General features: G+C 57.3%; 1 protein-coding gene across 1 annotated transcript in view; it reads right to left on the bottom strand.

The window, feature by feature from the left end:
• Window positions 1–231: 231 nt before the first annotated feature.
• The window catches only part of LOC102577330 (unconventional myosin-Vb), a 50,242-nt gene continuing 23,572 nt past the window's right edge, over window positions 232–26,901 (bottom strand). Inside the window, exons 9-37 of the mRNA XM_014599854.3 lie at window positions 26,521–26,633; window positions 25,891–26,156; window positions 25,337–25,418; window positions 24,265–24,405; window positions 23,359–23,484; window positions 22,389–22,472; window positions 20,872–21,018; window positions 20,081–20,178; window positions 19,618–19,704; window positions 19,413–19,524; window positions 18,134–18,345; window positions 17,657–17,813; window positions 17,058–17,297; window positions 15,060–15,275; window positions 14,526–14,619; window positions 12,987–13,135; window positions 12,254–12,367; window positions 11,317–11,559; window positions 11,116–11,210; window positions 9,126–9,312; window positions 8,751–8,844; window positions 7,401–7,547; window positions 5,478–5,629; window positions 3,912–4,001; window positions 3,190–3,340; window positions 2,664–2,934; window positions 1,973–2,147; window positions 1,304–1,384; window positions 232–1,203 (exon numbers count right to left, since the gene is read on the bottom strand). Of these exons, the coding sequence (XP_014455340.2) occupies window positions 1,045–1,203; window positions 1,304–1,384; window positions 1,973–2,147; window positions 2,664–2,934; window positions 3,190–3,340; window positions 3,912–4,001; window positions 5,478–5,629; window positions 7,401–7,547; window positions 8,751–8,844; window positions 9,126–9,312; window positions 11,116–11,210; window positions 11,317–11,559; window positions 12,254–12,367; window positions 12,987–13,135; window positions 14,526–14,619; window positions 15,060–15,275; window positions 17,058–17,297; window positions 17,657–17,813; window positions 18,134–18,345; window positions 19,413–19,524; window positions 19,618–19,704; window positions 20,081–20,178; window positions 20,872–21,018; window positions 22,389–22,472; window positions 23,359–23,484; window positions 24,265–24,405; window positions 25,337–25,418; window positions 25,891–26,156; window positions 26,521–26,633 (4,283 nt within the window). The 3' untranslated portion in view covers window positions 232–1,044. The remainder of the gene's footprint in view (window positions 1,204–1,303; window positions 1,385–1,972; window positions 2,148–2,663; window positions 2,935–3,189; window positions 3,341–3,911; window positions 4,002–5,477; window positions 5,630–7,400; window positions 7,548–8,750; window positions 8,845–9,125; window positions 9,313–11,115; window positions 11,211–11,316; window positions 11,560–12,253; window positions 12,368–12,986; window positions 13,136–14,525; window positions 14,620–15,059; window positions 15,276–17,057; window positions 17,298–17,656; window positions 17,814–18,133; window positions 18,346–19,412; window positions 19,525–19,617; window positions 19,705–20,080; window positions 20,179–20,871; window positions 21,019–22,388; window positions 22,473–23,358; window positions 23,485–24,264; window positions 24,406–25,336; window positions 25,419–25,890; window positions 26,157–26,520; window positions 26,634–26,901) is intronic.

Here is a 26,901-nt window from a genome sequence, read left to right as displayed (position 1 = left end):
GAGGTCAGGGCACAGAGAGGGCCAAGCATTCTGCATCAAGGCCTTTATAACCTCGTAGCCCCCAATGAGCTGTGTTCCCGGTGAGGGGCCTCCCAGCTTAGGCAGTAGACAGGCCCCCCCACCCCATGTTGGTCACCCCCAGCCCCACACTAGTGCAGAGACCAGAGGCCAGGCAGCTTGCTCCTGTGCCCAACCTCAGCCCCCAAGTGCCGTGATGCACCGACAGGTGGGCAGACTTCACAGCATCAGACTTTATTAACAAACAACTTCAGACCAGTTCTAAAAAACACACAGGTGTTTCACCAAACACGTGTGGGACTGGATGAGGTCCCAGCTCTCATGCAGGCACCAGCTGCTGGAGCCTGGGAGACCAGTGCCCTGGGAGTCATCTGCAAGGGTACACCCGCTTCCCTCCCTTGGGAGCAGCAAGGACTCCCTACTCCTCCCAGCCAGGCAGCACCATCGTGCCCAGGACCAGCCCTCCCTACTATTCCAGACCGGTTTTTAAATAAATAACTGACTAAAATGAGTCATCTGTGCTCAGTTGCTGCTCACTGCAGCCCTGGCCCCTCTGCTCACACCCCCGGCCCAGCCCAGCCCACTGGGAAGCAACGCTGTGATGCCACATGTACTCGGTCCAGAGTAAGCCTGGGCCCACAGGCTCTCCTCTGAGTCCAGCATGGCTCGGACAGGGTGCCAGAGAGAGGGTCTCCTTCCAGCTTCGTGCACAGCATTTTCCCAGTCCCATTGCTAAAACCAAAGCTACCCACGATGCTTCCATGGCCATTAGGCTGTAGATGTACCTCTTGTTATTCCAGTGCCCATCTAGCATTAGAAAGGGGCCGCATGCACTCAGTGCATAAAAATAAGGGCATCTGGGAGCCCACAGACCTGCTTTTGGAAGGGTGCAGTGCCCAGACCCTGCCTTCCAGTGCCTCAGTTGTCAGTCCCGTGAGTCCCAGAGCAGCCAGCTCCTTCTCCACAAGGCTTGGCCTTTCCACACAGCAGGCTGTTGTGTGACTGATCCCTCCCTGGCAGCGTGGTTCACATGCATGACAGGAATGTCAGGTTGAGGCCATCGGGAAGGCAGATCTCATCCAGGTGCACAGGAGAGTGGGAGAACGGCAGCGGTACAGGGAAGAGCTGAGCCGTGTCCACCAGCAGCTGGCAGGGGCCACTCGGGTTTTGCTCTGCCAGGCGTTTCTGCGGAGACAACCCTCCCATGAGTCAGACTGCTGGGCACCCCCAGCTCTCCCCATGTACTCCCTGCTGGAGCTTGCTGCAGACACAGCTGGTTACTCACCTCCACACTACTGATGAAGTGGGGGCTCACGCGTTCCTCCAGCCCGGGGGCAGGGGTATAAGCCCGCAGAAGCTTCACTACCTGCATGAGGAGATGGACTATGACTGCAGCTGCTGCCCATCCACCTCCACCACAAAGCAGCCCCAGGGGGTGAGGCCCTAGAGCCAGGCCAGAGCAAGTCTGTGGACCCTTCTCTGCGTCTCAAGCCCAGATGCTGGGCTCAGGAGGCAGCAGCTGCAGCTTGCTCTACTCCAGCCTCTCCCAAATCTCTTGGCACATCTCAGAGTGATGGCTGCACTGAGGGTCCTGCTTCAAGGCAAGACACACGAGGAGTTCTGGGGACAACACTAAGCTGCAGCCCGCCACAGCATGAGCCAGTGCAGGAAGAACAGCAAAAGGTCAGAGTGATGAGCAGTGCTCTCCCAGGCAGAAGAGGGTCCAGCTATTAGCCAGCATCTCTGCCAGGCGGAGGCTAGCCTGGGAGCTCAGAGGAAGGTTCCCTGTGGCATGTCCAATGTCTAATGCACTATCACTAGTGACACCCACCCTCCCAGGGCTTTAATCAGCATGGAGCCCCCTCACCAGGGCAGGCTGGAGCTCTGCAGCAGGCAGAGCCCCTAGGACTTCCCAGCCAGATCTACCCGCCAGACACAGGGTGGCCCGCTGTACCTGCTGGGGAGACAGTGCCGTGCACAGGCAGCAGATGGCTTCAGCATCCTCCTCACTCGTCTTCTTCACCTGCAGCAACTGGGCAGCCTGGATGAGGGGCTCCAGGATAGTTGTGGCCCCGCTCTGCTGGAGGCTGCCTGTCCGCAGCCACTCCTCCAGCTGGCTCACATTGTACCTGGAATGGGGCCACAATGCTGGGAGGAGGCAGCGCTGCAGCCCCCAACCCAGCCCCACATGGTGGGCAGCAGCAGGGGCGACGCCAGCATGTCTCGCCTGCGGATGCTTGGCAGTCGGTGCCTAACCCACGATGCTCAAGGGTCTAGGGCCTTGACCAGGTTCCTGCTCAGAGCCCTCCCCTCCACACTAAATTAATAACCCACTGGGGGTGTTGCTTAAGTACCTGTGGCAAAGCCGGGTGAGAGAGTCACAGCCCATCAGATTTGAGACCCAAGATCCTAACAGTGCCCTGGTCACCACTTTAGCTACAAGGGACATACAACCCCTTGGCTCAACTTGGATGTACCAAACCTGCCTTTGCACTTTGTCTGGGGTGGGGACTCCTAGGTGGGACACAGCTGTGGTTCTCCTGGGCCAGGTGGAGCCATGGTGGTGGAGGGTAGGTTGGGCAGGACTAGGGCTTCCCTCCACCCCAGGCATGACAGCCACAGATCTAGAGTTCACCAGGACTGACCTGAGCTGGACACCCTGGCTCCACGAGCATGCGTCCCTCCGCAGAAGCAGGTAGTTGAGGGCTGTGCCACTAATGAGAAAGAGGAGCTGCCGCACAGCCTGCTGCACTATCGCAGGCTCCAGGTCATGGCTCTTGAGCACCTTGTGGAAGGCACTGAGCTGCAGGAGCAGGGAGTCCAGCGTGTAGGCAGGGGCCCCCTGTGGCCTGCGGCTGCCCGATGGCCTGGTCGAGGACAAGCCCGGGATGGTTTCACTCTCCAGCATGGCAGCAACTAGCAGGGCAGAGAGGGGACAGGGTTGGAGTCTGTGCCCAGCCCGGCAGGGATGTGGGGTGGAAGTCCCAGCCCCTGATATTAGGTAGCAGGGAAGAGCCCTGGGGAGCAGCTGCTAGCCATGGCAGGAAGGCCCCTCAGATCTGCTGGGATGTCTCCTCCCCTCCCCAGGATGGCCGTGCTGTGGTGCCAATGCCCTAGTGCTGCCCTGCAGCCCATGCTAGGTCCTATCTCCACAGGGAACACAGAACATACCAATCATGGGCTTCAGTTTCTTCTCTGCTGTGCCAATGAGCTGCTGGTAGATCTGGATGGCCAAGTCACCCAGGCTCTGGCAGAGGCTGACAGGGTTGCAGTGCTGCAGGCAGTGCAGGTTCTGCTTGGGGGTGTTCACCTGCCGGTAGCTCTGTGGAGACAGCAAGAGGGGCTGGGAACCTATAGACATGTGCCAAGAGGTGCCGGGCCACACCGAGCCAGCCCCTGCTCTCCAGAGCAATGCCCCCCACCCAAAGGCCCAAAACCTGCCCCAGCTGCCACCCTTGGCCCCGACAGCTGGGAGTCTATTCTTCCAGACCAGTGACACCTTATGATCTTGACTCCCTCCAAGGCACCCAGCAGCTCCCAATGTCTGCACAGTGCGGGAGGTGGTGGAAGTTTTGGGGTTAGGAGCTTTTCCCCAAAACTACTGCTAACCATAGGGTCCCCTTCTCTGGCCTTGGTGAGATGCAGCTCACCTTCAGGGAGCAGCTCTGGATACAGCAGCCTACAACAGGCTCTTTCAGGAGAGGCTGGTGCCCTGTGCTGTGCAAGGGCTGCCCACAGCTCTGCCGCAGCTCAGGGTGCATGCATCTGATGGCAGCCAGCACTGGGGACCCATCACAGGGATGAGATAAAAAGAGAACTTGCAGCCCTTGAGAGCTCTGGCTCTGCCTCCACTACAATGCACCTGAACCCTCCCACAGGCCAGGCCTGCTCACCTCGTCCCTGCCATACTGCCTCAGGCAGTTGAGGAGGCAGCAGGTGTTGGCAAGCCAGAACGTCACCATGTCGAAGTCCTCGCTGTGCTTCTAGAGGCAGGAGGGAGGGAAGCGAGGGGTCAGAGCAGGTGCGAGGGATCCTCAGGCACTTGGTGGTGGGATAGCTCTGTTAGAGGACATGATGACAGCCCCCTGCATGCCTGCTCCCAGCCCCGCCTTCCTCCAGCCCCGGGGCCAGAAGGGAGTGCTGCTCCCAGCCCAGAAGTAGAGCCTGAAGCAAGGAGCCCAGTACCTCCCTCAGTTCAAGGCAGGCAAATGCCCCCAGCTCAACCTCCCTCCTCGTTCAGCCCCAAAGCCTGGCCCCCAGAGCCCTCCCCACCCTGTCTCAATAAGATTTTCTGTTTCTCCTTTCCTTCAGGGCTACTGGAGTAGCAGTAGTCCTTCCCCTTGCAGCCACAGCCTGGCCTGGTGCTTGGAGTCTGCCCACATATGGGCATGTACATGCCCACCCCTCCCCATGTCAGCTCTAAGGGGTTGCAGCCAGCAATGTTTGAGACAGATTGGCATGGAAGCAGAAGACAAGTCTCCTGCCACACCAACACCCCCTCTCCACCCCCCAAGTCACTGCAGACCATCCATGCAACCCATCACAGGCCAAAATCAGCTCTACAAAATGAGGAAAGCAAGGCAGAGAATTATCACACCCCCAAAAAATATATACAGGAAGCCTACAGCACAGCCAAGAGAAGTTGGGTGTCCTAGCTCAGTGCTGCCCTTGGCACTGCACTACAGCCCTCTGGTTACCCAGAAGGAGGGGATCCATCCTATGTCCCCAGGACTGGCTCTAGCAGTGCCATGACCGCCATGGGGCTGCATGCACTTGAAGCAGCATGGGTGTGCGCTCCAGCTCTGAAGAACACAGCCTGATCAGGCGTCTTCCAGCCAGGGCCCAGTAGAGCAGGGCGGTGTGGAGGGACACAGCTTTTGCCTCAGCCCTCCCATGCCCACCTATGGCAGACTGGGAAGACAGGTCACCTCACTGTAGCAAGTGCAAAAAGCTGTGAGCTGGCCAGCTCAAGCCAGCTGCTGCCCAGTCTGGACCCAAGTGTTCACTGCTCAGTGCTACAGCAGGAGTAGTGGCATCCTGGTGCCTTAAGCCAGGAGTCCTGGCTCCCAGTGCCTGGGCTCCAGTGGCATTCACTGCCCCAGGAAAGCTGCAAAAGTTCCCAGAAGACCCTCAGCCGGCAAAGCACCACTGGGCTGCTGCTGGCAGAGACCAGCTAGAGAACCATGTTCCTGACAGGGGAGACTGCTCCAGCACCATGAGCAGCTGAGCCTGAAGATGGAGCAGCTTCATGGATACAGGATCAGTAGGAGTACATGGGGGCCAGCACACCCTTCACCCCAGGCAGGAGGAAGGGCAGATCTCAGGTCTAGAAAGGAGCTTCTGGGCAGCCAAGAAGAAAGCCACACATGGAGAAGCACTGGTGGGGACACATAGCAGGGCCACAGCCATGCTTTTAGCCTTCCCAAGCTGGGCAGCCCATGTCTTGCAGCTCTCTGTACCTTCATGACTCTCTTGATGCCATTGATGGCAGCAGTAAGGAGTGAGCGGATCCTGTGCTCGTCCTGGCAGTAGTCCGCATGCCGCAGGCACATGAAGAGGATGTAGCCTGGCAGTGTTGGAAGGGTACCAGGGATGTGCTGAGGCTGGAAGTCTGGAAGGGGAGGAACAGAACTCAGTCTGCAACAGGCTCTTCCCTAGATGGAAGGGTGTAACATGTCGTGGCACCAAGTTGCTCCTTCCTGAAGTCAGGCTGCATCTCACCTGGCCCTTTGGGACAGTGAGCCCACAACAACACCTCCCTGCATACAGGGTCTATTGGGACGAAGTCCCTGGGTGCAAAAAAAGCTCGGGCAGGAGGAACAACAAAATGCACCTACCATAGTGCTCCTCCCCATCCACCATAGTGCTACTCCTGTGGGCTTCCATGAGTTCTCACACCCCAAGTCCCCATCCATATAGAAGGGCTGGCTTGAGAAGTTTAACCAGGGCAGCTTTGGGTTTAGCCCAGCCCTAGATGAGCAGTACTTGGTGCTGGGCAGTGCTGCTATACACAGCTGGCTGAAGCCCCATGGGGCAGATCTCTCCTTTGCCCCACTAGCCAGGATGTGCCCGTCCGCCCCTCTTGGCAGCTGCTGCACTTACTTGCTGGCATCTTAATTCTTTATGGTATTTGGGAAGAAAGCCTCGAGCTGCCTTCAATGACTTGCCCTTGCCAAGGCACTAGCTGAGCTTGGTCCCTGCTAGGAGAACCTGGGAGGCCAAGCTGCATGACACCCAGGCTGCCAGCCTCTCAAGGGCCAGTCCTAGCTGCTGCCTCAGAGGAACAAGGTGCTTAGACACCCTCTTCTTCAGCAGACATACTGCTGGCAAAGGGCTGGGCTCCATGCCCAGGGCATCATTAGAGCCCATCCTGACACCTCTTCCTGAGCTGATAGTTCTATGGCAAGGATGGTGCTTTGCTTCAGCAGGGATGAGGCAGCCCTGACAGCAACTTTAGTGCCCACATGGGCACTGTCAGGGCCCTCCTGCAACATCTGTGCAGTGTCAGGAGCTTGGACAGGCTCAGGTCCCCACTTCCTGGCAGTCTCAGCCCCAGGCTTTCTGCTTCCCCTCAGAGCTAGCAATGCTGCCCACCCCTCCCCTCTTGAGGAAGCTTGTCACCAGGGTCCCCACACACAGCCATGGCAGACCCCTCACCCCAGCACAAAAAGCAATGCATCTGCCCCAGCATCCTGGCCAGAGCCCAGCTCACAGCCTGCTGTAGGCAGCTTATCAGGCATTTCACTGGGCCAAGGACATGTCCCCCAGAGCATCTTGCCCCTGCCTAGCATGAGGAGAGGGGCACAAGTGGGACTTTACACTGCTGCTTTGCTGTCCCCTCTGGCTTCCCTTTCAGAGACAATCCCCAAAGTTTTGAAGTGACAGAGGAACCTCAAAAAACCCATCAAGCACAAGTCCTGGGCACAGGCCTGGCTCCCAAGGGAAGCTCACAGCACAGGGAAACCCTGGGTTTGGACATATCACCTGCAGCAAGTCAGGAAGGGGGAAATGTTTGCCACCTCTGCTCCTTTCCCAGCTCCAGCACTGTTCAGCTCATCACCATGCTCAGCTAGAGCACAGACGCTCTTCATACAGCTTCCCACCCCCAGAGCTGTCATCCCAGATTGTCCAGGTCCCATCCCCCCATCAGACCTGGCAGCCTGCAAGGAGCCCTGCCACTGCTCAAAGCACCTTCCAGTGAGCATGAGTGTTGTCCTGGGTGTTCCCTGGAGCATGGATGATGCCTCATGCTGCTATGAACTCCCCAGGCCTCCTGCTCTAGTGCAGGATCTGATCCAAGCGACTTGGACAATGCTTCATCCTTGCACTGCCCTGGAGCAGAGGGAGCTGCCCAGCCCCCACAGCAGGGCACAACCCCTTACCAGTGATGATGGTCCTGACCAAGCGCTCTTCATCCTCTCCTCTGCATCTCAGCATGCCCTGGAAGGGCCCACTTGGGGATGGGACCTCCAGGGGCCTCTCCTGCTCTGCAGGTGTTGCCTTCTCTCCCCTGGTGGCCTCTCTGGTTGCTGCCAAGGGAAAGAGTGTTAAAAAGCAAGGCAAGGCATCTCCTTGCTTTGGGGCCATGGATCCAGCTTTCCTAAACTGGCTGGTCTAGAGGCACTCGGGGTGCCACTGGTACCCATGCAGTTCTTTCCTGCAGAGCTTGTGCCAGGAATGCCAGGCCCCAGGCAGAGCCAGATGCTGCTCAGGGCGAGGTAGAGCCGGGCTTCTTTGGGAGATCAGCCAAGCTGAGTTAAACAGCACCATGGGACAGAGAGCAATTGCCAGATGCTTCCGCATGACACGTGCTGGACTGGAGGCTGCCAGATTGCCCTGCAGAGCAGCCACTGCCAGGCAACACCAGGCAGGTTGCGAGTTCCCCATTCTCACTCCCATGTAGATCCCCGACTAGCCAGTTGCTGCGAACTCAGCCAGCAACTCCCCTCCCTTACTGCCCTGAGCACCAGCCAGAAAGAGCAGCGAAGGTACCCTGGGCCTTCCATTAAGGGAAATCTAGGGCTCTTGCAGGGCAGATCCAGGCTTCTGCGTACAGAGAAGCATGTGGTGCCTCAGAAGCAAGACCACCACTAAGCCATGCAGTCCCCATGTCTCCCCGCTGCTCCGGGGAGGTCTGTAGCGCTCAGGACAGGGCTCCTAGGCCAGCCCAGCCCTGCCCCACCCCAGGTGCTGTATTCTAGGTTTACATGAAGGCTGCGTGGGCGCTTTCCCATTAGGGGACAACAAGCAGCAGAAGGCGAGCCCAGAATAGCAGCTACAGAGGGATGTTTCCTGGGAGCAGATCTGTTAATGAGAAACTTCATTGCCCATCTGCAGAGGTCTGAGCAGACAGGCAGCACTGGCACCAAGGCTCTCTGCTGCTCAAGGGATGCAGAAGGGAAGAAGGGACATGGTTGCCACTAAGCATCTGGCACAGCACATGAGGACGCTGGGAGAAGGGTCACTGTCACCCCCAACAGGCTGTAGACATTTGCAGGGGCCCTAGGAGGGGGTTGGACAGAGGCCCAGCAGTCGCTACCAGGAGGGCTACAAAACCTTCCTGAGGCTTCCCATGATCCAAGCCGCAGCCCAGACACCCACCAGCCCCCATGGCTCCTGCAGTGCTTAAGCCCTGCACTTTCTACTTGGGGGTGGGGAGACAGGGTAGAGCCCTTTGGGCCTGCTAGTGGGAGGACCAGCCTCTACTGCTTCATTGCTACAAAGACACTTGCCTGCAGGCTCCTGGATCTGCTTCATGTAGTTCTTCAGCTGCTTCTGGAGCTTGAGCTTGCTCCTTTCCTGCTTCTGCAGCTGCTCCGACAGCTCCTGAGGGGCCACAAGGGCCAAGGATCAGAGAGCTCTTTTCAGCCACCCCAGCACTGGGACAGGAGCTCCCTGCTCTCAGGTGCCATCACTCTGAGATGTGCTCAGAGACTGGCCAGGTGAGCAGAGCAGAATAGGGAGGGTGTCTCAGCATGCAGTACTCCCAGGGCAGGGGGGATGCTATTGCCCTGCATGCCAACTGGCCAGTGCACAAGGCCCAAGCTGGCCCCACAGCATGTACAGCTGGGCAGTGGGCAACAACCCCGAAGCCCAGGCCCCTTTACCAAGTTCTCCTCCTTCAGCTGCACGATCTGGCGCTGAAGCCCATCTCCACTCTGCTGGTGCTGCAGGTCCTGGATCAGGCTCTGCTGCTGCCAGGTGAGCCGCTTCAGCGAGCGGATGTCCTGGTGGAGGCCTTCCCGTTCCTGCTTGTGCTGCTGCTGCTGCTCCTGCAGCTGCTCCTCCAGCAGTCTGTGGAAGAGGACAGCATCAAAGGAGGCACTGGAGCAAGCTACCAGGAAGTGCAAATCTCCTCTTCAAGGCTTTCCAGAGGAAGCTGAAAGGTATTTGCCTGGGGAGGTTTAGGACTAGGGGAGCCTGCACCTGTGCAGGGGTTGGACTACATGTCTGAAAAACCCCTACCAACCTCTTAGACAAAAAGGCAGCCAGAAGGTGGATGAAGCTTCATGAAGCACTCCCTTTGCCTCTCCAAGGGGGAAATAAGCAGTGAACCCCATTTTCTAGGTGGGAGAGAATCTCTTAGCCTCTCTGGGCTTCTTTAAACCCAAGGTAGAGACTGGTTTAAAACCCAGAAGTCCTGGTTTCTAGCCCTCAGTTCCAAGGACCTCACTTCTGGGACAGGCTTGCTAGGTACCAGCTGGCTGCTGCATGCTATCTTCCAAGCGGTTTGTTTTAGGTGCTGAAGCAGAAGGGCTTCCCTAGCTGCTAGATGCTGGGCAGCAGCTGAGCATGCCATGATAGGGCTTCTGCCCTGGCCAGGCACAGCCAGGCTCTGCCTTGGTCCACTAGTGAGCCTGCTGGGGTGGGAGATGCTACACTATCACAGCAACACCCCCCCAGTGCCAGTGCAGACTGCACTGGGCTCCACAGATACTCTATTGAGAACAGATTCAGACTTCTCCTCTAATTCTTGGGGAAGCTGAGCAGTCAGAGCCGCCAGCCAGTTCACACAGAGCAAGGGACAGACTCAGCTTGAACTCTAGCCCCTGAAAGCTGCCACTTGAAGTTCTGCCAACTCCAGGAAGACTGCTGTAGCCAAGAGGCATCACCTACCTAGGCTGGAAATGGCACGAGATCCCAACCCGCTGAGAAAGGGAGCTGTGCATGCAGCCAGGGAGGAAATGCCATTACCATGTCTTATGTGCCAATGCTTTGCTCAAAATGCCCTTTGTTTTCATGCAGTTGAAGGCTCACTCTAGTTTAAACCTGAGGTCAGTAGATAGAAATGAACCCCTGCTTTCAGAAGGCTTGTTTAAAAAAAAAAAAAAAAAAAAATCAATCAATCAGTAAGATTTGGCACCTGCACCTTGCACAAAAGCAGGCATTCTGCTTCCTGCTTAAAGGGATTTGAGGGGAGGCACACTGGGCAAGACTGAAGCCTGGCATACTCAACTGCTGCAACACAGGATTATGGCAGCTGCCCCCCTACCCACAAAGCAAAAAACTCCCAAGCAAGCTGGGAGTGCTGGGGCCTCCCAGGAGCTTCACATCCCCTCTCCTCTGTGGGCTTCGCTTCCCTCTAGTCTCCCACAACACATGGTTCTTTCACCAAGAGGCGAGGCTGACAAGCAGCCCAGCCCAGGAGGATCAGTGGAAGCACAAACATGTACATGGCACCACAGCACTTCAGCAGCAAAGGGCAATGGCATCTTAGTGAGGTGTTTGGAGCTTTTTTGAATATCTGAAGAATTTTCTGTGGGGGAAAAAGTCATTTTTCAAGTAGCCAGTTCAGCTGTCCCAGAGCATCTGTGCGTGCACCTGAATGGACAGGAGCTAGAGTCTGAGCCAGGATCACTGTACACATTAGCTGTTCGGTGACAGCTGGAAGCTCAATTGGCATTTGCATCTTCACACAGCTGAGTGTCAAATACCAAATTGTAACATTTGATCGGGGCCCTATGCAGACAACTCTGACCCGGCTCCGCACCATACCTCTGCCCCACCTCCTGCTACCCTGGTGAGGCAGAGGTTATGAACATCCCACCATGCTCCAGACCTGCCGAGGGGGGGAAGGAGCAGCATGTGGACACTCACCTGTTGGTAACCTGGACAGCATCATACGCATGCTTCAAGTCCTCCTCCATCATTTTCTCAGGGCTCCTGTTCAGTCCAAAGAGCTCAGCAATGTACTGACGGGGAGAAGGCAGCTACTGAGAGTCAGGCCTTCAGGTGGAAGCACATGTCCCAAGACCTGATGCCTGAGCCAGGGGAAGGGGGTGGAGGCAGGTGCCTTACCCAGGGCCTGAGGAGCTTCTTGTCCTCGTGAGCCAACTGTGTCTTTGTCTTGTGTAGCTCTTCCTGGGTCCTGGCCAGCTCCTTTCTGACAGCATTGAGCTGCCCCAGGAGGATGTAAGCCTTCAAGGGGTCCTGCTCACCATCACTGCTCAAGGAGGATGTGGTGCTGTCTGACCTGGCCCTGTACTGCTCAGGTATCAGCCTCCAGGGATCCTTCTCCTGGTTCAGAGGCTGGGATGGAGACTGGGCAGGAGGAAGAGTGTGGCTTGGGGAGGATGTTTTTACTCAAACCCCTCAGTATCTGTAGCCACCCACTCAATGAGAGCCCAAGACACCCCACTTCTGCTGGGGATGTTGATGGACAGCTCTGAAGCACAAGGGGCCATGTGGGACAGAGGCTTGTAAGCTTGATGGAGGGGCACCATAGGCTAGCACGAGGATTGTCCAAATGGAGCAAGCCTGTCTCCATCACCCGTGTCCTTCAGCACGGATTCTCCTGTTTGTGGGAGGCCTTTGGCATTGGGAGATGTGGTTCCCAGCGTCTGCGGAGCACCGAGCACCTTGTGCAGCACGTTCTGGACTCAGTTTCAGGTGAGCCCAATGCCAGCCCCATCACCACTCCCGAGAGCAGGGGCTGGAAAGCAGTCTGTGCTCTGCCAGTGCAGACAAGGGAAGGTTGTACATACAGATGGTCATTTCTAGCCAACAGGGACTGACTAGGCCAGGCCCCATTCTCCGCCCCGGACACCTGTGCACGTGATGGGGCAGGATGGAAGGGGAGGATGCGACAGTCTGGCAGCCAGGATCCTAGCTGCATATCATCTGCTCTCCTGCTTGCAGCCAGCCAACAGAATGGGGTCAGCCATGGTCTACATCCACGGGCCAAGCCACCCCTGCTCCTTCAGGAAAATTGGGCAGGAAAAGAGCACTGTCTCACCTCTATCTGCTGGACGGGTTCATCCCGGGATAGGGCTGTGGACCCAGACTGGTAGCTGCTCTCCGAGTCCAGAATACTGTCAGAAGATGGGGACCTCCTGAAGCCTGTGGTGTGCTGGATTTGGAAGAAAAAAGTTAAGGGGCTGCATTACAACAAGGTCAGAAGCCCAGTCAGCATCACATCAGGAGTGCAACAGGCTGGGGGAAACGGCAGAGCAGAGGACTCTGAACATACCTGTGCAATTGTGGCCTGGACAGTCCTGCCCAGCTGCAGCCCTGGCTAAGTACATGAGGCAGGATACCCACCCCTGCATATGGGCTGGACATCTTCCCATAGGGCCGGAAAGATGCTTGCCTCTTACCTTTTTAGAGAGCATGGCTAAAGCCAGTCACCTTGCAACTCCTAGAAACCTTGGCCCAAAGTCAGTCCAAGGCCATTTGGCACCTGGCTCCATTCAGGGGAACAGGGTTTGGGGCACCTCCCTCACCACCTTATAAAAACCATCTGGTATGCACAGAGCCATCCTCCAAAAGGGGCCTGGAGACTGCTGCTGCCAGAGCCCAAGCTCTTCCACTGAGGCAAGCACCACTTGTGGGTGGGCAGCTGCCCCATGTCCCCCACAACCTCCACTGCCTGCTTCACCCACATTTAGCTGCATCCTTTTGTCCTGCACCTTGTTCTAAGCCCCTCTCCATGGTCCCCCCCCTAGGCAGCACCATGCTCATGCTCTCACCTTGTGGAAGGCCACCTCCTCCCGCAGGTTCTCATAGCCTTGCTCCAGGCGGGCATACTCCTTCACCAGGCTTTGGTAGCGAGACCTCTCCTCCTCCAGCTCGCACTGCAGCTCTCTGCTCTCCACCGAGAGACGCTGGCACATTTTTTCTGGAGCAGGGTGAAAGAGCCGAGTGGAGAAGGCAGCACATCTGCAGGACTGAGCCCAGGGTGGGCATACCAAGGGGATCCAAGCCTTGCTCACCCCACCCAGTGGGGTCAGGGCTGTGGCTGACCCCAGAAGCCCAGCAACTAGTTCTTACAAGACACAGCTGCCACACTGCTCTTGTAGGGATCCCACTAACAGGCCAGGGGTGTGGGCTGGTCCTTATGGCTTTGGTTTGTAAGCCCCCCCCCATATCTGACCCCTAGGATGAGCCTGGGCAGAAGGCTTGGCATGGCTCCTGCCTCTCCCTGTCCTGGATGGAAAGGGACCATGCTGGTCTCTAGGGTCAGCCAGGCTGAGCTCCCAGGGTACTTGCACAAGTGCCAACAAGGTTCTTGCACAAAGACGGCCAAGTGAGGAGGCAGCAAAGACAGGTGGCATGGCCCACAGCCTCAGGCACACGGTCCCTGCCCCTCACCTTGTGTCTGGACTTTTTTTTTGTTAAAAATTTTCCAAGCCAAATTATCCAAAACAAATTCCAAATCCGAGAGTCTGTTCAGAACCATAAGCGGCCCTACTACCAGCAAACATCCTCCATCCCCATCTGGGGCTTCAGATGTTTCCAAAACCTTTGGCAGGCATCTTATGCGCAGGCCCAAGCCCAGAGGCTTGTGGTTTAGATGCCTCAGTTTTGCTTGCCCTCAGCCATAAGGCCCCAGGGAAAAAAAGTCTTCCCTTTCCATAAAGTGGGCCTAAAGCCAAGAACTGCTGAAGTGGGCAGGTAAGTGGGAGGTTTGCTATACATTACACCTAGGCAGGTACTACCCCTGTGCCAGGACAGCGGTCTTCCCCAGTGCAGCTAGGAAGACCGCCTCCATGGCCACAGTGTTTCCCTTGCCAGGTAAGCACAGACTACACTTGATCTGAGCCTTCAAGAGGCTAAGAAGTGATGTGTCTGGACGTTCATATGGTTATATGAGCATAAGTCCAGAACTACCAGGGCAGTAGGACTAGGGAAATAACAAAGGGGGCCTACATGGGAACAGCCTGAGCAGAACCTGATGAGCCCCAAGGAAGTAGTGCAGCAAGTTTGGACTGAGGCAGCAGAGCCCCCTGAAATCCAGGGGACTCCCTGCCACCAGGTTAGTCTGGGCCAAGTGACCAGGAGGCTGGCTCATCATACAGCCACTGGGATCCTTGCTCTTCCAGGAGGGAGAAGAGAAAAATCTGCCCTGGGTGCAGAAGTGCAAGTCACTGCCAGCCACCAGCCTCCTCTGTGCCCCCACAATAGGGGAGTCAAATCTACTTACCAGGTGGCCCAAAACCCAGACACTGGCTCCCTCCCCACAGGACAGGCAGCAGCCACCAGGCTGGGAGGGCTAGGGCAGAACTGACCTTCCACATCCTTGGACTGCTCCAGGATGCGCCGGTTCAGAGTGTCATTCTCGTCCTTCAGATTGGACTTGGCAACTTCCAACTCTGTCATATGCTGGGGAAGGGAGACAAGGGTCGGCAGGGTGGCACTCATGGGAGCACAGCACCATGCTGCAGGTATAGAAACATTACAGGCTGCCAAACCCCACCCCACCGGCCCTGGCCAGGGTCAGGAATGCTATGGAAGCAGCCGGATGATGAACAAATGGGAAAAGTTGGTCAGAGCACTGGACATCTGCTAGGCAGGGACACCTGTTACACTACTCCGTACCAGGTCACTGCAGCTGCCAGGACATGGGATGCCCATAAGCTCAGCAGGTAGCAGTCTGTGCCCCAGAGACCAGTCTCCCCTACAGCAGGGGTGGTGACACTGCAGCACTGGGCCAGGGTGGGGGTAGCTTTGGTTCCTTTGCACTTAGGAGCCCCGTCCCCTTCCCCCAACAGGGCTCTGCAGGAAGAGCTGCCCAAAGCCAGATGCCAGTCCCCCATAGGTACCTGTTTCAGCTGCTCGAGCTCCTGGCACAGCCTCCTCTCTGAGCTCCTCTTCTCCAGCTCCACGCGCTGTAGCTGTTCCTGCAGGCCCTGGATGTGCTGGTCCTGTGCCTTGTCCTCACGCAGTTGCTGCATCTCACCACACAGCCGTTCCACTTCCTCGGCATGGGAGGTACTCAGCATCGAGAGCTGCTCCAAGAGGCTCCGGTTCTCCCGGGCCTTGGGGGAGGCAGCAGAAAGCAGTGACCAATTTCAGGGTCTGGGTGCCCTCATGCCCAGGTGTAGTTTGGGCCAGACAAGACATCAACCCCAAACCCTATGACACCAACACCTTGCCACAACCCAGGTGGTGACAGACCCTTGGCAGCTGGGAAGACTGAGGCACAGAAAGGATGCGACTGGCCATAGCCATGACAAGTCAGAGTCCTAGCCAAGGCTGGGACCTAGGAGCCTGCCTGCTGTTTCCTACTTGCCCCAACACTGCAGTGCATGGTCCAAACCTCCCATTCCACAGACCTCCCCTGACTGCAGGCATGAGGTGCCAGGCCAGAACCATTGGCCCCTTGCCAGACACAAGACCCGTTGGGACCATGCAGTCCAGCACGGCCATATCACATCCATGCAGGTGAGGACAGTAATGCTTCCCCGGGGGCCCCTAGAGAAGCATCCTGCCCAGATCAGGGCTTAGTGCCCCCCTGCACCCAGCATTCACCACCAAGGTCAGGAGGCTGCCCAGGACCTTGCTGAGCCCATGTGCTAGACTGGCACAGCCCAGTCCTCACCCAGACATGTAGTAGCTGCTCTGCTAGACACCAGGTCTCCAGGGGACTGAACCACCTCTAACCCAAGGGCTTTTTGGAGGACCCTGCCTGCCAGCCCTGACCTTCACGGAAGCACTTGTCTGTTGGGTATGGCTACACCATGACAGCTGTCTGGGTTGGGACCTGATGCTTCGAGTGCAGCCCACTCAGCGAGGGGGCAGGATGAGTTTGTGGCATTCCTGGCACAGAGATTGTGCCCCACTAGTATAACATGGTGGGGGGGCAGTAACCCACTATCCCATATCCTGACTTTCTGTACCCCTGAAGGCCTCTGGAAAAAAGGTCAGAAAATGAACTAGGGGAACTTTAGCAGAAGCCTCTCCCCTCCCCAAGACAGTAGCCAGGCACTGACAGATGGCAACTCTGGGAAACACTCAATGGCTGAACGTGGTGTACAAGAGTGAATCAAGCCAGGAACACATCCTGCCCTCAGCTGCCCTGGGAACTAACAGATCCAGAAGCAGCATGCTGCCTGCTGGGGCCAGCTTGAGGCACAAACACAACCCTCTCTCATTTCAGGGAGAAGAGGGAGGGTGGTTGTCCCATCTACCCAGGCTGCAGACCTCTAATTCCCTTATTAGGTACTGGAGCTCATTAGCCACCCAAGCAGAGTTAAAGTAGGAAAATCGGCTGCCAGCCACTTTGACTGCAAAAAGATCTAAACTCTTGCCATCAGCTCATGCAGATGGGACACTGCAAGGCTATGTCACCTCTACCAAGACATCAAGCCTCTGTCCCTGCTTCTAAACCAGCAGTCAGTACAGCTGGGACAAGGAGCTGAGCCTCTTTAACCCTGCTGTGCAGATGTGGGGCAGGGGGCTCCCTCCCCACCAGGTACATTCAAGAGGTCATATCCCAAGAGCAGAGGTGGGTGGAAGATTTCACCAAGTGGATGGGAATGTAGCCACCTCTGGGATGGCGAAGTAGTTCTGGGTGACGGGCAAGCAGCAGTGCTGACAGGAAGGGACAGACTCCCAAAACCTTAGCGTTAGGGAGGGAAGGAATTTACAGAGGCCAGAACAAAAAGTGCCCCAGGTAGCCAGAGCTGCACCACAGGAAGTCGACAGGTAGGCACTCTGCTCCAAGACCCACTACCCTGCCAGAAGACCAGGTCAGCCTGCCCAACTCCAGCACCATCCCCGAGCAAGGGCAGGGCCAGGCAAGATGCCAATGCACCCACCTGCTCATCCAGCTTGCACTGGAGCTGCATCACTTTGATCTCCATGCCCTTTTGGAGCTGCTTGTAGTGTTCGACTGACCGCGCCTCGATGCGGAGCTGCTTCAGCTCCCTGCGGGCCCGAGAACGCCGGAAACAACACTGAAGGTAGACGGCAGCATGGCGGAGGCGGGTATAGTGGGAGCGAGCCAGCCAGCCCCTCACAGCTGCCTGGATCACCACGGCCTTCTGGTGCAGCACCATCTGAGCAGGAGGGATGAGCCATGAGGGATTTGCAGGCATGATATGGAGCTGTGCACCCCTCCTTCACCAAGTGCCCACAACCCAGGATTGGTACCTGCCCCTAGAATATGCCAAGTGTGCTCCCTGCTCAGCCTCAGAAGTGAGCAGCAGAGTGCCCGGGGCATCCCAGCACCCTGCACACCATAGGCCCAGGCCTCACCCCACCCAGTAGCCTGCTACCTCAGGCTCTGGTCACCTTTTGGTGTCCAGGTCCAAGAGCAGCACCCCTGGGCACCAAGCACAAGACTTCTCCACCTACCCCAGACAGAGCAAGCCCCACATCCCACTTCCCACCCTCTGGGTCCAGACGGGACTCGTACCACTCTGTATAGGTGCCTGGCAAACATGCCACGGGTGAAGGCCTGGATGGTGATGATGGCCACATGGATGCGCAGGTAAGACCGCCTGGCTAGTGCCATCTTGATGTTCTTCTGCAGGATCACAGCAGCTTTGGCCCTCCGCAGGTCCCTGACCAGCCTGCCCAGAAAGAACAGCATGCTGGGCACAGCAGCCAGGGCCTGCTCCCCCCGGGACAGGGATCCTCTCCAGTGTATGAGCCTCTGCAGGCACCCAGGGCTGCCAAGCAGGACCATGAGCCAAGCTACACACCCCTCCTCCCTTAGCTTGGAGCTGCGGCACTGTTCCAGCCACTGCCCCTGCACTCAGGCCCCTCCCAGGGCTGCTCGCATTTGAAGCTGGTGCTCTAGCTGGACAGGGAGAGCCCCGCCGAGAGCAGCTGCTGGCAGGCCCAGCCTGTGTCCCCCCCTTCCCTGCTGGCTGGCAGGGCCAGGCCTCACCTCCTGGCCAGAAGGCCCCGGGCAAAGCGCTGGATACAGATGGCAGCTGCATGCACGAGCAGGAAGCGCCTCCTGCCCAGCCAGCCCCGGAGGCTGCTCTGGAGAATGATGCAGGCTGCACGCAGTGTCTTGGCTCGCAGCTCCTCCAGGAAGGCCACCTGGCCAGCGCGCAGGAACACCTTCCTCCTCCCACACTGGTACTTGCTGGGATCCTGAAGCAAGAGTCGCCGGAGAGGTGAGAAGGGTTGGCTCCAGACAGGGCAAGGTCTGCACGGCCCAGGGGATCTGGACCCAGCCTGGTTCAGCTCATCTTTAACTCCCTCTGGACCAACCTACTTGCACGACAACGTACATGGGCTCCACAGCCTCTGAGACTCACCCAGGCAGGGTCACACCATGAACAAACCCTGCATTAGCCAGGCCTGGAGAGCCTTCTCCTGCTGTGCAGGCTGCACCAGCCCCATGGGACAGAAAAAAAACGGTCTTCATCTGCCACCCTTCCAGCCTGCAGCAAGGTCAAGCAAACCCAGAGGGATGGAGGGCAAGCTCAGTGCTGCCCCCCACTAATGAGGAGCTAATGGCTCTTCCCATTAGTAGATGGATTTGATTGCACAACTCCCAGCAACCCCGGGTTCCTCAGAGCACGGGATCCTGGCAGGAAGCTTCTGTACAGCAGTGCTGTGGGGCCTCAAACACCAGATAGACTGCACCTTCCTAAGGCACCACCACAGGAGCCCCAATTAGGAGCTGTCTTTATTTTGGAGGGGGAAAACTGTGGGACACATGGCCTGACCAGGGAGCCGCAGCCTGCTAAGAACAGGAGGCACTTGAACAACACCCCCAGAGAGTTTGAGTTGACTGAAGTTTGAGATGCAAGAAATGTAGCTTGCGTGGAGGGGGTGGAAGAGGGGCCTTTCCAACCAGCCCAGAGGAGGCTGTTCAGCACATTTGGTAGGATCAAAACAATAGACAGGACAAAGTGGGAGGTGGGGATCCAGCATCCCCTGCCAGTAGAAAGCCTGGGTCTAGAGGCCACCCCTGCCCACTCTATACTCAGGCTGGAACAAAAGCTGGCAGCTTCTCCAACCAAGCCTCCTGGACAGGCAGCTGCTGCCTCCATCATGCCCATATGGGGCACACTAAGGTACCACCACTGGCACAGCATGGGGCAAGGAGCTGGGCTGGGTTGGAGAGCACTCTGAATCAAGTATTAGCTGCTCCCAAATCCATGTGCTCAGAGAAGGTCCCTGCCCCTCCCATCCCAAGACCTGGGGCTTACTCTGAGCAGTCTCTCGAGGACTAGCCTGCAGATCTTTTTCTCATCATCCCCAGTTAGCTCCACGCGGCTCATCAGCGCCCTGTACCGGCTGAAGAAGTCCTCATATGTCCACCTGCAGAGGAAGGAAAGCCACAGCCATGATCAGAGTGCTGGCAAGCAAGAGAGTCACTGCCTGGAGTGAAGCAGGGAACTGGGTCACTCGTACCTGGATGGGTACCCTGAGGCGCTGATCTGGATGGTTTCCAGGATGCCACAGGCCCGCAGCTGCTCAATGGCTCGCTTCGAGTCAAACCTAGGAGAGACTGGAGTCAGTCCCCTGCCAGAAACCTGGCCCTGCCCATCCACCAGTTGCAGACATGCACAGGCAGGAGCCACACTCAGCCCCAGCTCATTAGCAAGTCCCATTGCAGCAGTCTCTAGGAGGTGCTGGAGAAGGAGCTGGGCACCTAGCTCTTGGGGCAGCAATGGAGTAGGAGAGCTGCCAGGTCAGAGTCGGGGCCCTGCCTTCAGCTGAGGGGACAACAGGTGTGCAGTCACGTCAGCCCCGCTGTGGGGACCAAGCATGTTGCCTCCAGTTTTAAAACAAACCCAGCCAACTCCAGTGCGAAAGGCCTGCCTGGGGTGTCCACCCCCACACTCCCACCATGCCTGGGGACTGGCATGCTTACTCAAAGGGTCGCTTGAGGTCATTGGGCTTGATGCAGCGGATGTAGTGTGGCATGGTGCAGCCCAGCATCTCCATCAGCTTGTGCAGTGAAGCCTTGAACTGCAGAGGACGGGGCCAAAGTGAGACAGATCAGGCACATGCTGCTGCAGAGGCGCCAGCCAGGTTGGCAGGGGCCCAGAAGCTGCCCCCAAGGACCATGCTCTGACTCCAGAGAACTGATCTTGGCAGAGCCATGGTTCTACTCAAAGCCAAGACATAGGAATAGACAGGCAGACAGCATGGAGGCCAGAGATACCCCAGGACCCAGGCCAAAGGCTGGTTCAGGCAACAGGGAGCCTGGGCTCCCAGACACCCCATTGCCCCTCCATGCTGAGGAAACATCTTATTAGGTTTCTGATGCAGTCCAGCCAGGCTGGAAGCAAGTACCAGTACCCCAGCCATGTAGTAAGACACAGCAGCTCAGACCCAGTCTGTGTGGAAGACTAGGACCCTCCAACCCAAAGCTTTGGAGATGGGTCTTATCTCCAGCACAGCCAGGAGAAAGGGCCTGGACCCATGTGCACAGACAGCCAGAGACCTGGGCTAGAAGTCCAGCTTGATGATTCCCAAAGGGCTGGGCACTGACAGCTCCTAGAAGCAAGCAGGACTGTGGGGAACTGAATAACTAGGGTATTTAAGGCCCTCTCCCAGCATCTTTCCATGTGCTAGAGATGCCAGCCTGATGCTGCTTTGGTGGCCAACTAACTGCCTTGGCTCTAGGACAAGCAGACTCAGGGGCTCCTTGTTCTGTACCTGAACAGAGATGGGCTTCCTGTGCTCCTTGTTGGTGCCCGGCAGGGACTTCCTGCTGGGACGGACGGTCAGCCGGGTCCCATTCGACCTGCGCAGGGAGATGGTGCCATCACAGTCCTCGGGGAATAGCTCTGCTAGCAGCTGTGACTGGGGCCAGAGGGATTAGCAAAATGATCAGGCTAAGCCCAGCAGTGAGCATCAGGTGACACCTCCCAGCAAGCAGGGGCACCCATCTGGTCAGCCAAGGACTCCCACTGGACAGCATGGCAAAGCCACAGCCACGGAGCTGCAGGAGCAGTGCACAGGTTCAAAGGCTCCTGAGTAGGATGCAGACTGCACTCTAGCAAGTGCCTTGGAATAGCACCAGTACAGCCAAAGTCTGCTTCTAGCAAGCCGTCCCACAGGGGCTGGCTATCCCAGGAATGCAGGGAAGGAGGTTGTAGGTGAGAGCTATATAGTCCTGGCCAGGCACCACCCCTTGCCCCCACCAGAATCAGCAAGGCAGCAACTGAACCCCAGCCCCACTAGGAACAGCGGCATTCAGAGCCCACGGGCACTGAAAAAGCAGAGGGTAGGAGTGCATACAAAGCACCATGGGTTACCCCCAAAAGCCAGCCCCCCCTCCCCATGAGGCCTGGGTCCAGAAGGGGCCACATGAAACCCTTCCCCCAACACCATTGACATGCCACAGCTTCCAGCCAGTGGTGAGAGGGGATGGGGAGTAAAGGACAGCATCATTCACCTCTCAGTGCCCCTTCTGCCAGCGCCCCCAGCACCACTGCCCCAAAGAGGGCAGATAGATCCAGAGAGCACCGAGATGGCTTCCAGCCCAGAGGCTGGACAGAGCAGCATCCTTGCCAGCCCTGGAGCCTCTGGCTGTAGCCAAGGGCAGCACGACCCACTCTGGCACCTTTGGGCTGGGTGGTTTCTATAGGTAGCGCCAAGCATGGATCCTGCAGGGTGAAAAGTGGGGGCCTGGCGCCCCCTGGTGGAGCAGAGCCTGCAGTTCGTGACTTGGCCCAGCTTCACTCCATGTCCAAGAGGCACCTGCGGCTCTGCCCTGCCAGCCTGCAGCAGCACCGAGCGGGCCGGCGACTCCGGACATGGAGGATACGGGGAGGCAAAAAAAAAAAAAATCAGCCTCCTTCAGAGACCAGTTCTCAGCCTTTAACATTTGCACCTCAGCTCCAACCCCACCCCCAGCAGAGGGGGGGCACCCCTTGCCTGCCACCAAGTGCCCCTCCCAAACCCCAAACCCTTGGGTCTGCCCCGTCACATGCAATCAGGGAAGGGATCAGCACTGTTGGCACTGTCCACTGCTTTGGAGTAGCATGCCCCACAGCCAAGGTTACCCAGCAAGGGGTGGGGGGGGGGGGGGGGGGTGTTGCAGAGCCTGCTAGGGCATGCTGTTTCCAGCACTGCCCCCCAGTGACCCTCATGAAACCCGTTACCATTCTGGACCACATCTCTCCATGCAGGGACTGCACTACCACCCCCCCAGGAATCCAAGGAGGCACCTTGCTGGCTCGAAGAAGCCCGATCAGCTCTGCATGGACAGCATCTCTGTTCTTCTCCAGAAACCCTTTGCACTGATACTCCACCTGCAGGGGAACAATGCAGAGGGGCCCCGTTTGCTACCAGCAGGGGCAGCCTCCACTTAACTCAGGAAAACCACCAGAAACTTGCCCCAAGCCCTTCAGAGCCTGCCCAGGGCAGGAAGAGGGATGGCAAGTCTGTTGCCAGAAGCATTGCACTACATCTGCAATGGAGGGAAAAGTTCTGCTTTGAAAACCCCAAACGCAGAGGGTTCTTCTGCTGGGGCAGGTATCAGGAACAAGGTCGCTGCAAAGAGCAGAGATGGGTTTTGTAAGGTACATTCATTCAAGAGAGCACAGGTGTATACGCAGTGGAGGGAAGTGTCTGACCACCCTACCAAAGACCAAGTGGCAAGGGGTCTCCCCAGTACCAGGCTCTAGCACAGCTGACTGGGAAGGGAGTGTGGCATTCAACTGAAAGCTGGCCTGCAGAGGACACAAGTCCCAGTGTGCACCACCCAGGACAGGCATGCCAGGTGGAAGCATGCACTTGTCATACCCAGTCCTGCCACACTGAATCTCAAAGGCCTTCCCTCACCACTCTTCACAGCATGTTCTGCTGAGCTGCCTGGCTGGGATTCAGCCTCCAGGCATTTGGGCAGCTCCACTTCCACTTGGACACAGCAAAAAAGGGGGAAAGGGGTGCTCCAGGGGCAGCTGGACTCCTTGCTGCCCTGCCATACAGAGCAGATACCTAACCAGGCCAACACCACCATGTGGCTGGCAGCACTGGCTGTGCAGACAGCCATAGGGCCCTGCTCTGAACAGCAGCCGTGTCAAAAGTAAGACCTTTCAGGAACGACCGAGACATTTTATGGCGACACTGGCTAGAGGTGGCAGGGCATCACACTGCCTTTCACCACCACCCAGTGGCCCCGAGAACCCGTTCTACCTTGCCAGCAAAGTGTTGTATGATGAAGGCATCTGCATGCATCTTGGGCTTCTCAAAGTGCAGGCTGTGGTGAAGGTGCCGGTCATAGAGTTTCTGAGCCCAGCTCCCATCACTGCCATTGGGCATCTGTGAGAGGTGGTGGGGCAGGGGTCAGACAGCAGGCAGCCTGGGGACTCTGCCAGCTGAACCCCACTCCCCACAATGTCTAGGTCCTATTTGTATGGCCACCTGGCACCAAGCATCAAGCAACTCCCCAGTGGGGAAAAAATATTGGGAATTCCCTGTGGGCAAGGCCCTTGCAAAAGGCAGCCAGTCTGGCCCCTCACCCCACCCACTGCTTATGTCAGCAGATGCCCATCCCAATCCCTGTAGCACCCCTCACCAGGAGGCAAGGCAGATGGAGACTTGCACCAGGGCAGCTGACTAGAAGCTTGTGTTGCAGGTTGGTCAGGCCCTGGCCCAGGTGGAGCAGAAGCATAGCACAGCAGAGCAAAGAGGGCAGCTTCCCCTTCCTATCCCTATCCTTCTAGCAAGCTGAAGGCAGCCTCTAGACTACCCTGAAAGGACCCTCAGCTCTGGTTCTGCCCAGCTAGACACTGAGGATAGTGGGCACCAGCATAAGCAGCTAAAACTTGAGCCAAGCTCACTGAAGGTACCCTAGCAGCCAAGGCAGGGTTGGTCCTGTTAGCCAAGAGCCATGCTCCAGGCCCCCTCCCACAGCACAGGGGGAAGAACATGGGCACCATGGCCCATCTAAGGAGCATTTGATCCAGGCAGCTTTGCCTAAAGCCACCTGTGGGCCTAGGACTACAGGGCCCCTTTGCTCAAGTTGGCAACAGATCCCTTGCAGCAGTCCCCAAATGGGCAGGAAGGGGTTCCTTAGTGAGGGGCAGGGCTGCAACTTGCCTTACACTCCTCATTCAGCAGGTCCAGGATGCCAAGCTTGGCCTCAATGAGGTCAATGCATGGCTGGTTATCATAAAAGTCTATGAAGGTCCAGGGGATCCCTTCTTCTACGTACTCCTCCTGCTCCAGCTTGAAGACATGCTGCAGGAAGGAAGGGGGTGATCAGTTGTATGAAGGTAGGGGCATGCCTGCAGCACGCCCTCTTCTGAGGCCACCTGCGTTAAGCGCCAACTGGACAAAACCTCAGCCTCTATAGATTCGACTAGCCAGGTGGCCAGTGCTTAGCCCCAAGAGGTTGCGCTGCCATGCTCTGCTGGGAGAGGTAAGCCACACAGGATAAAGAAGCCTCTCTGCCCTGTGACCCGATACCATTGCAAGACCAGGATTCAGGGAGCTGTGGTTATACCCACCCAAGAAACTTGGCCCTATGTTCCAGGTAGACCCTGCTTTGGTCCAAAAACTGGGGATCAGTCCCTCTTGCAGAGCAAAGACAGTGCTTCTAAAGCCTTCTGCATCCCCTGTGCACTGTGCTCTTTGGCAACTCCCCACCTTCATAGCCAGCCAGCACCTGTCCCACTGAACCAGCTGCAGGCCACTTTCTAGGAGGCCACCTTCCACCAGGAGACAAGGCAGAAAAATCTCACTGCTCATGTGCCAAAAGGCAGAGACCCCAGAGCTGGGAAGAGTACGGGAAGACCCTGTGACATGGATGCAGACCCCTCCCTCTCCTAGTGCTAGTCATCTCTGCCCCTAAATAAGCAGGAGCCTCATGAGCCAAAGCATGCTCAAGAGAATGGTCCAAGGGAGACTTAAGAGCATTTTACAACCGAGGCTGCCTCAACACTACAGCCATAAAATCCAGGGAGTGGCACTGGGGGCATTATAGCTGTGGACCCAGCAAGTAGTAGTCAGGCTGACAGCTGTCTGGCCTTCAGTCAATGCTTCCCCCCCCCGCCCAAATAGGACTGCAGGGACTTTATTCTGGAGCAGGACAGCAAGGTGGGACAGTACCCAGGGTGAAGAGGGTGTCCTGGAAAGGCCCAGATGCCCAAGGCCGTGAGGTGACACTCACCAGGTTGAAGTGCTGCTGAAGCTTCTCATTGGCATAGTTGATGCAGAACTGCTCGAAACTGTTGACCCTGAAAGTCTCAAACCTGAGAAGGAAGTGGCAAGGGAGGTGCAGCGAGGGACTGGCTTCAGGGGCTAGAGCAGAAGGTTGGGTGGAAGAGCACAGGGCAAGAGCCCGAGATCCGTCCCCCACTCCAAAGCTTCAGTAGTGTCCCCATGACCCCTGGGGGTTGCTTTCCAGAGGAGGCCATGCATGCCAGCACTGATGCCTTTCCAGCCCAGGGCAGCCAAGTGCTCACCACAGGCACCAGCTTGAGCAAGGTGGGATTTGGGAATGGCTTCCCACTGGCCAAGTCTTCCTCCTCCCCTCTCCCCAGCTCAGAGGCTGCAGCTTCAGCCTAGTGCACTGCTGTGAGGCAGTGGCCAGAGCCCTTTGAATTAGACCCCATCCCCATTTAAAAAAATCAGCAAAGGCTGCCTGAGGGCACCTGCCTTGCTCCTGCACCCAGGGGCATGGCTGCACCCCACCTCCCACAGGAGCCAGAGCCTCATCCCTACCCATAGATGTCCAGGATGCCGATGGAGGCACGATGCCTCTCAGATGCCCGCAGAGACCTGTTGATGCGACTCACAACCCACTGGAAGAGCTGCCCATAGATGTGTTTGGCAAGGGCGTCACGAGAGTCCAGCACCTGCTGCCAGGACATGGGCTTCACAAAGGTCTCACTAGCTGTGACAAGCTTGTGGTAGCATAGCCAGCGTGACACCTGCGACATTTCCAGGCCCAACAGCATGCAGAACAGCTCCAGGGCTTTGTCTTCTGCCTATAGGGAGACAGGGAGGTCTTGCATCACCCTCCCCATGGGTGGGTTTCACTGCAGGTTGGAGGTCTGGGGCATGGGAGCCCATTCAGTGCATATCCTTTTCTCCCAGCTAGCACTAGGAGAGCATCAGGGGATCTGGTGGACCTGAGCTTTGTCAGACCGCCACCCTAGTTGAGGGAAGTGCATGGCCCCACCTTTCCCTCAAAGAGCCCCCCACCCAGCAGTTGCTGCAACCCACTCTGTATACAGAGTACCAACCTGGCAGCCCACAATGATGCCACCTCCCCCATCCAGGGGTAAAGATAGGTCCCCCCACCCCCCACCCACAAGTGCACAGTCCAGGATGGGGGAGGCTCCTGCTCACCTCAATGAAGCAGCTCTCACCATGCCGGGACTTCTTTTTCAGTCTGATGTTGCCCAGGTGCAGGATGGCAGCCAGGATGCTGAACAGCTCCAGCTGGTCAGCTTCAGAGACCCCTGAGGAGCAGAGACAGGGTGTTTTACTGTGCAAGGCTGGGGTCAAACATGTTCTCTACTGCAACTGCAGACCCCTGCAAGCTCCATAGCTACTAAGCATACATTTCATTGCTGCAGTCACACCCCCAGCAGGCACAGCATCTCCAAGCCTCAGGTCACTGCCATCCAGCCCTTCTAGCACTGGCCTGGGATGTACCAGGAGTTGTACAAAGAGGTCAAAGTCCATCACCTTTGGGTGCCTGAAGGTAGGAACCCTAATGAACTGGGT

Source organism: Alligator mississippiensis, chromosome 16 (genome assembly GCF_030867095.1).
Source record: "Alligator mississippiensis isolate rAllMis1 chromosome 16, rAllMis1, whole genome shotgun sequence".
NCBI classification, from domain to species: Eukaryota; Metazoa; Chordata; order Crocodylia; family Alligatoridae; genus Alligator; species Alligator mississippiensis.
This window is presented reverse-complemented; position numbering and strand designations above follow the sequence as displayed.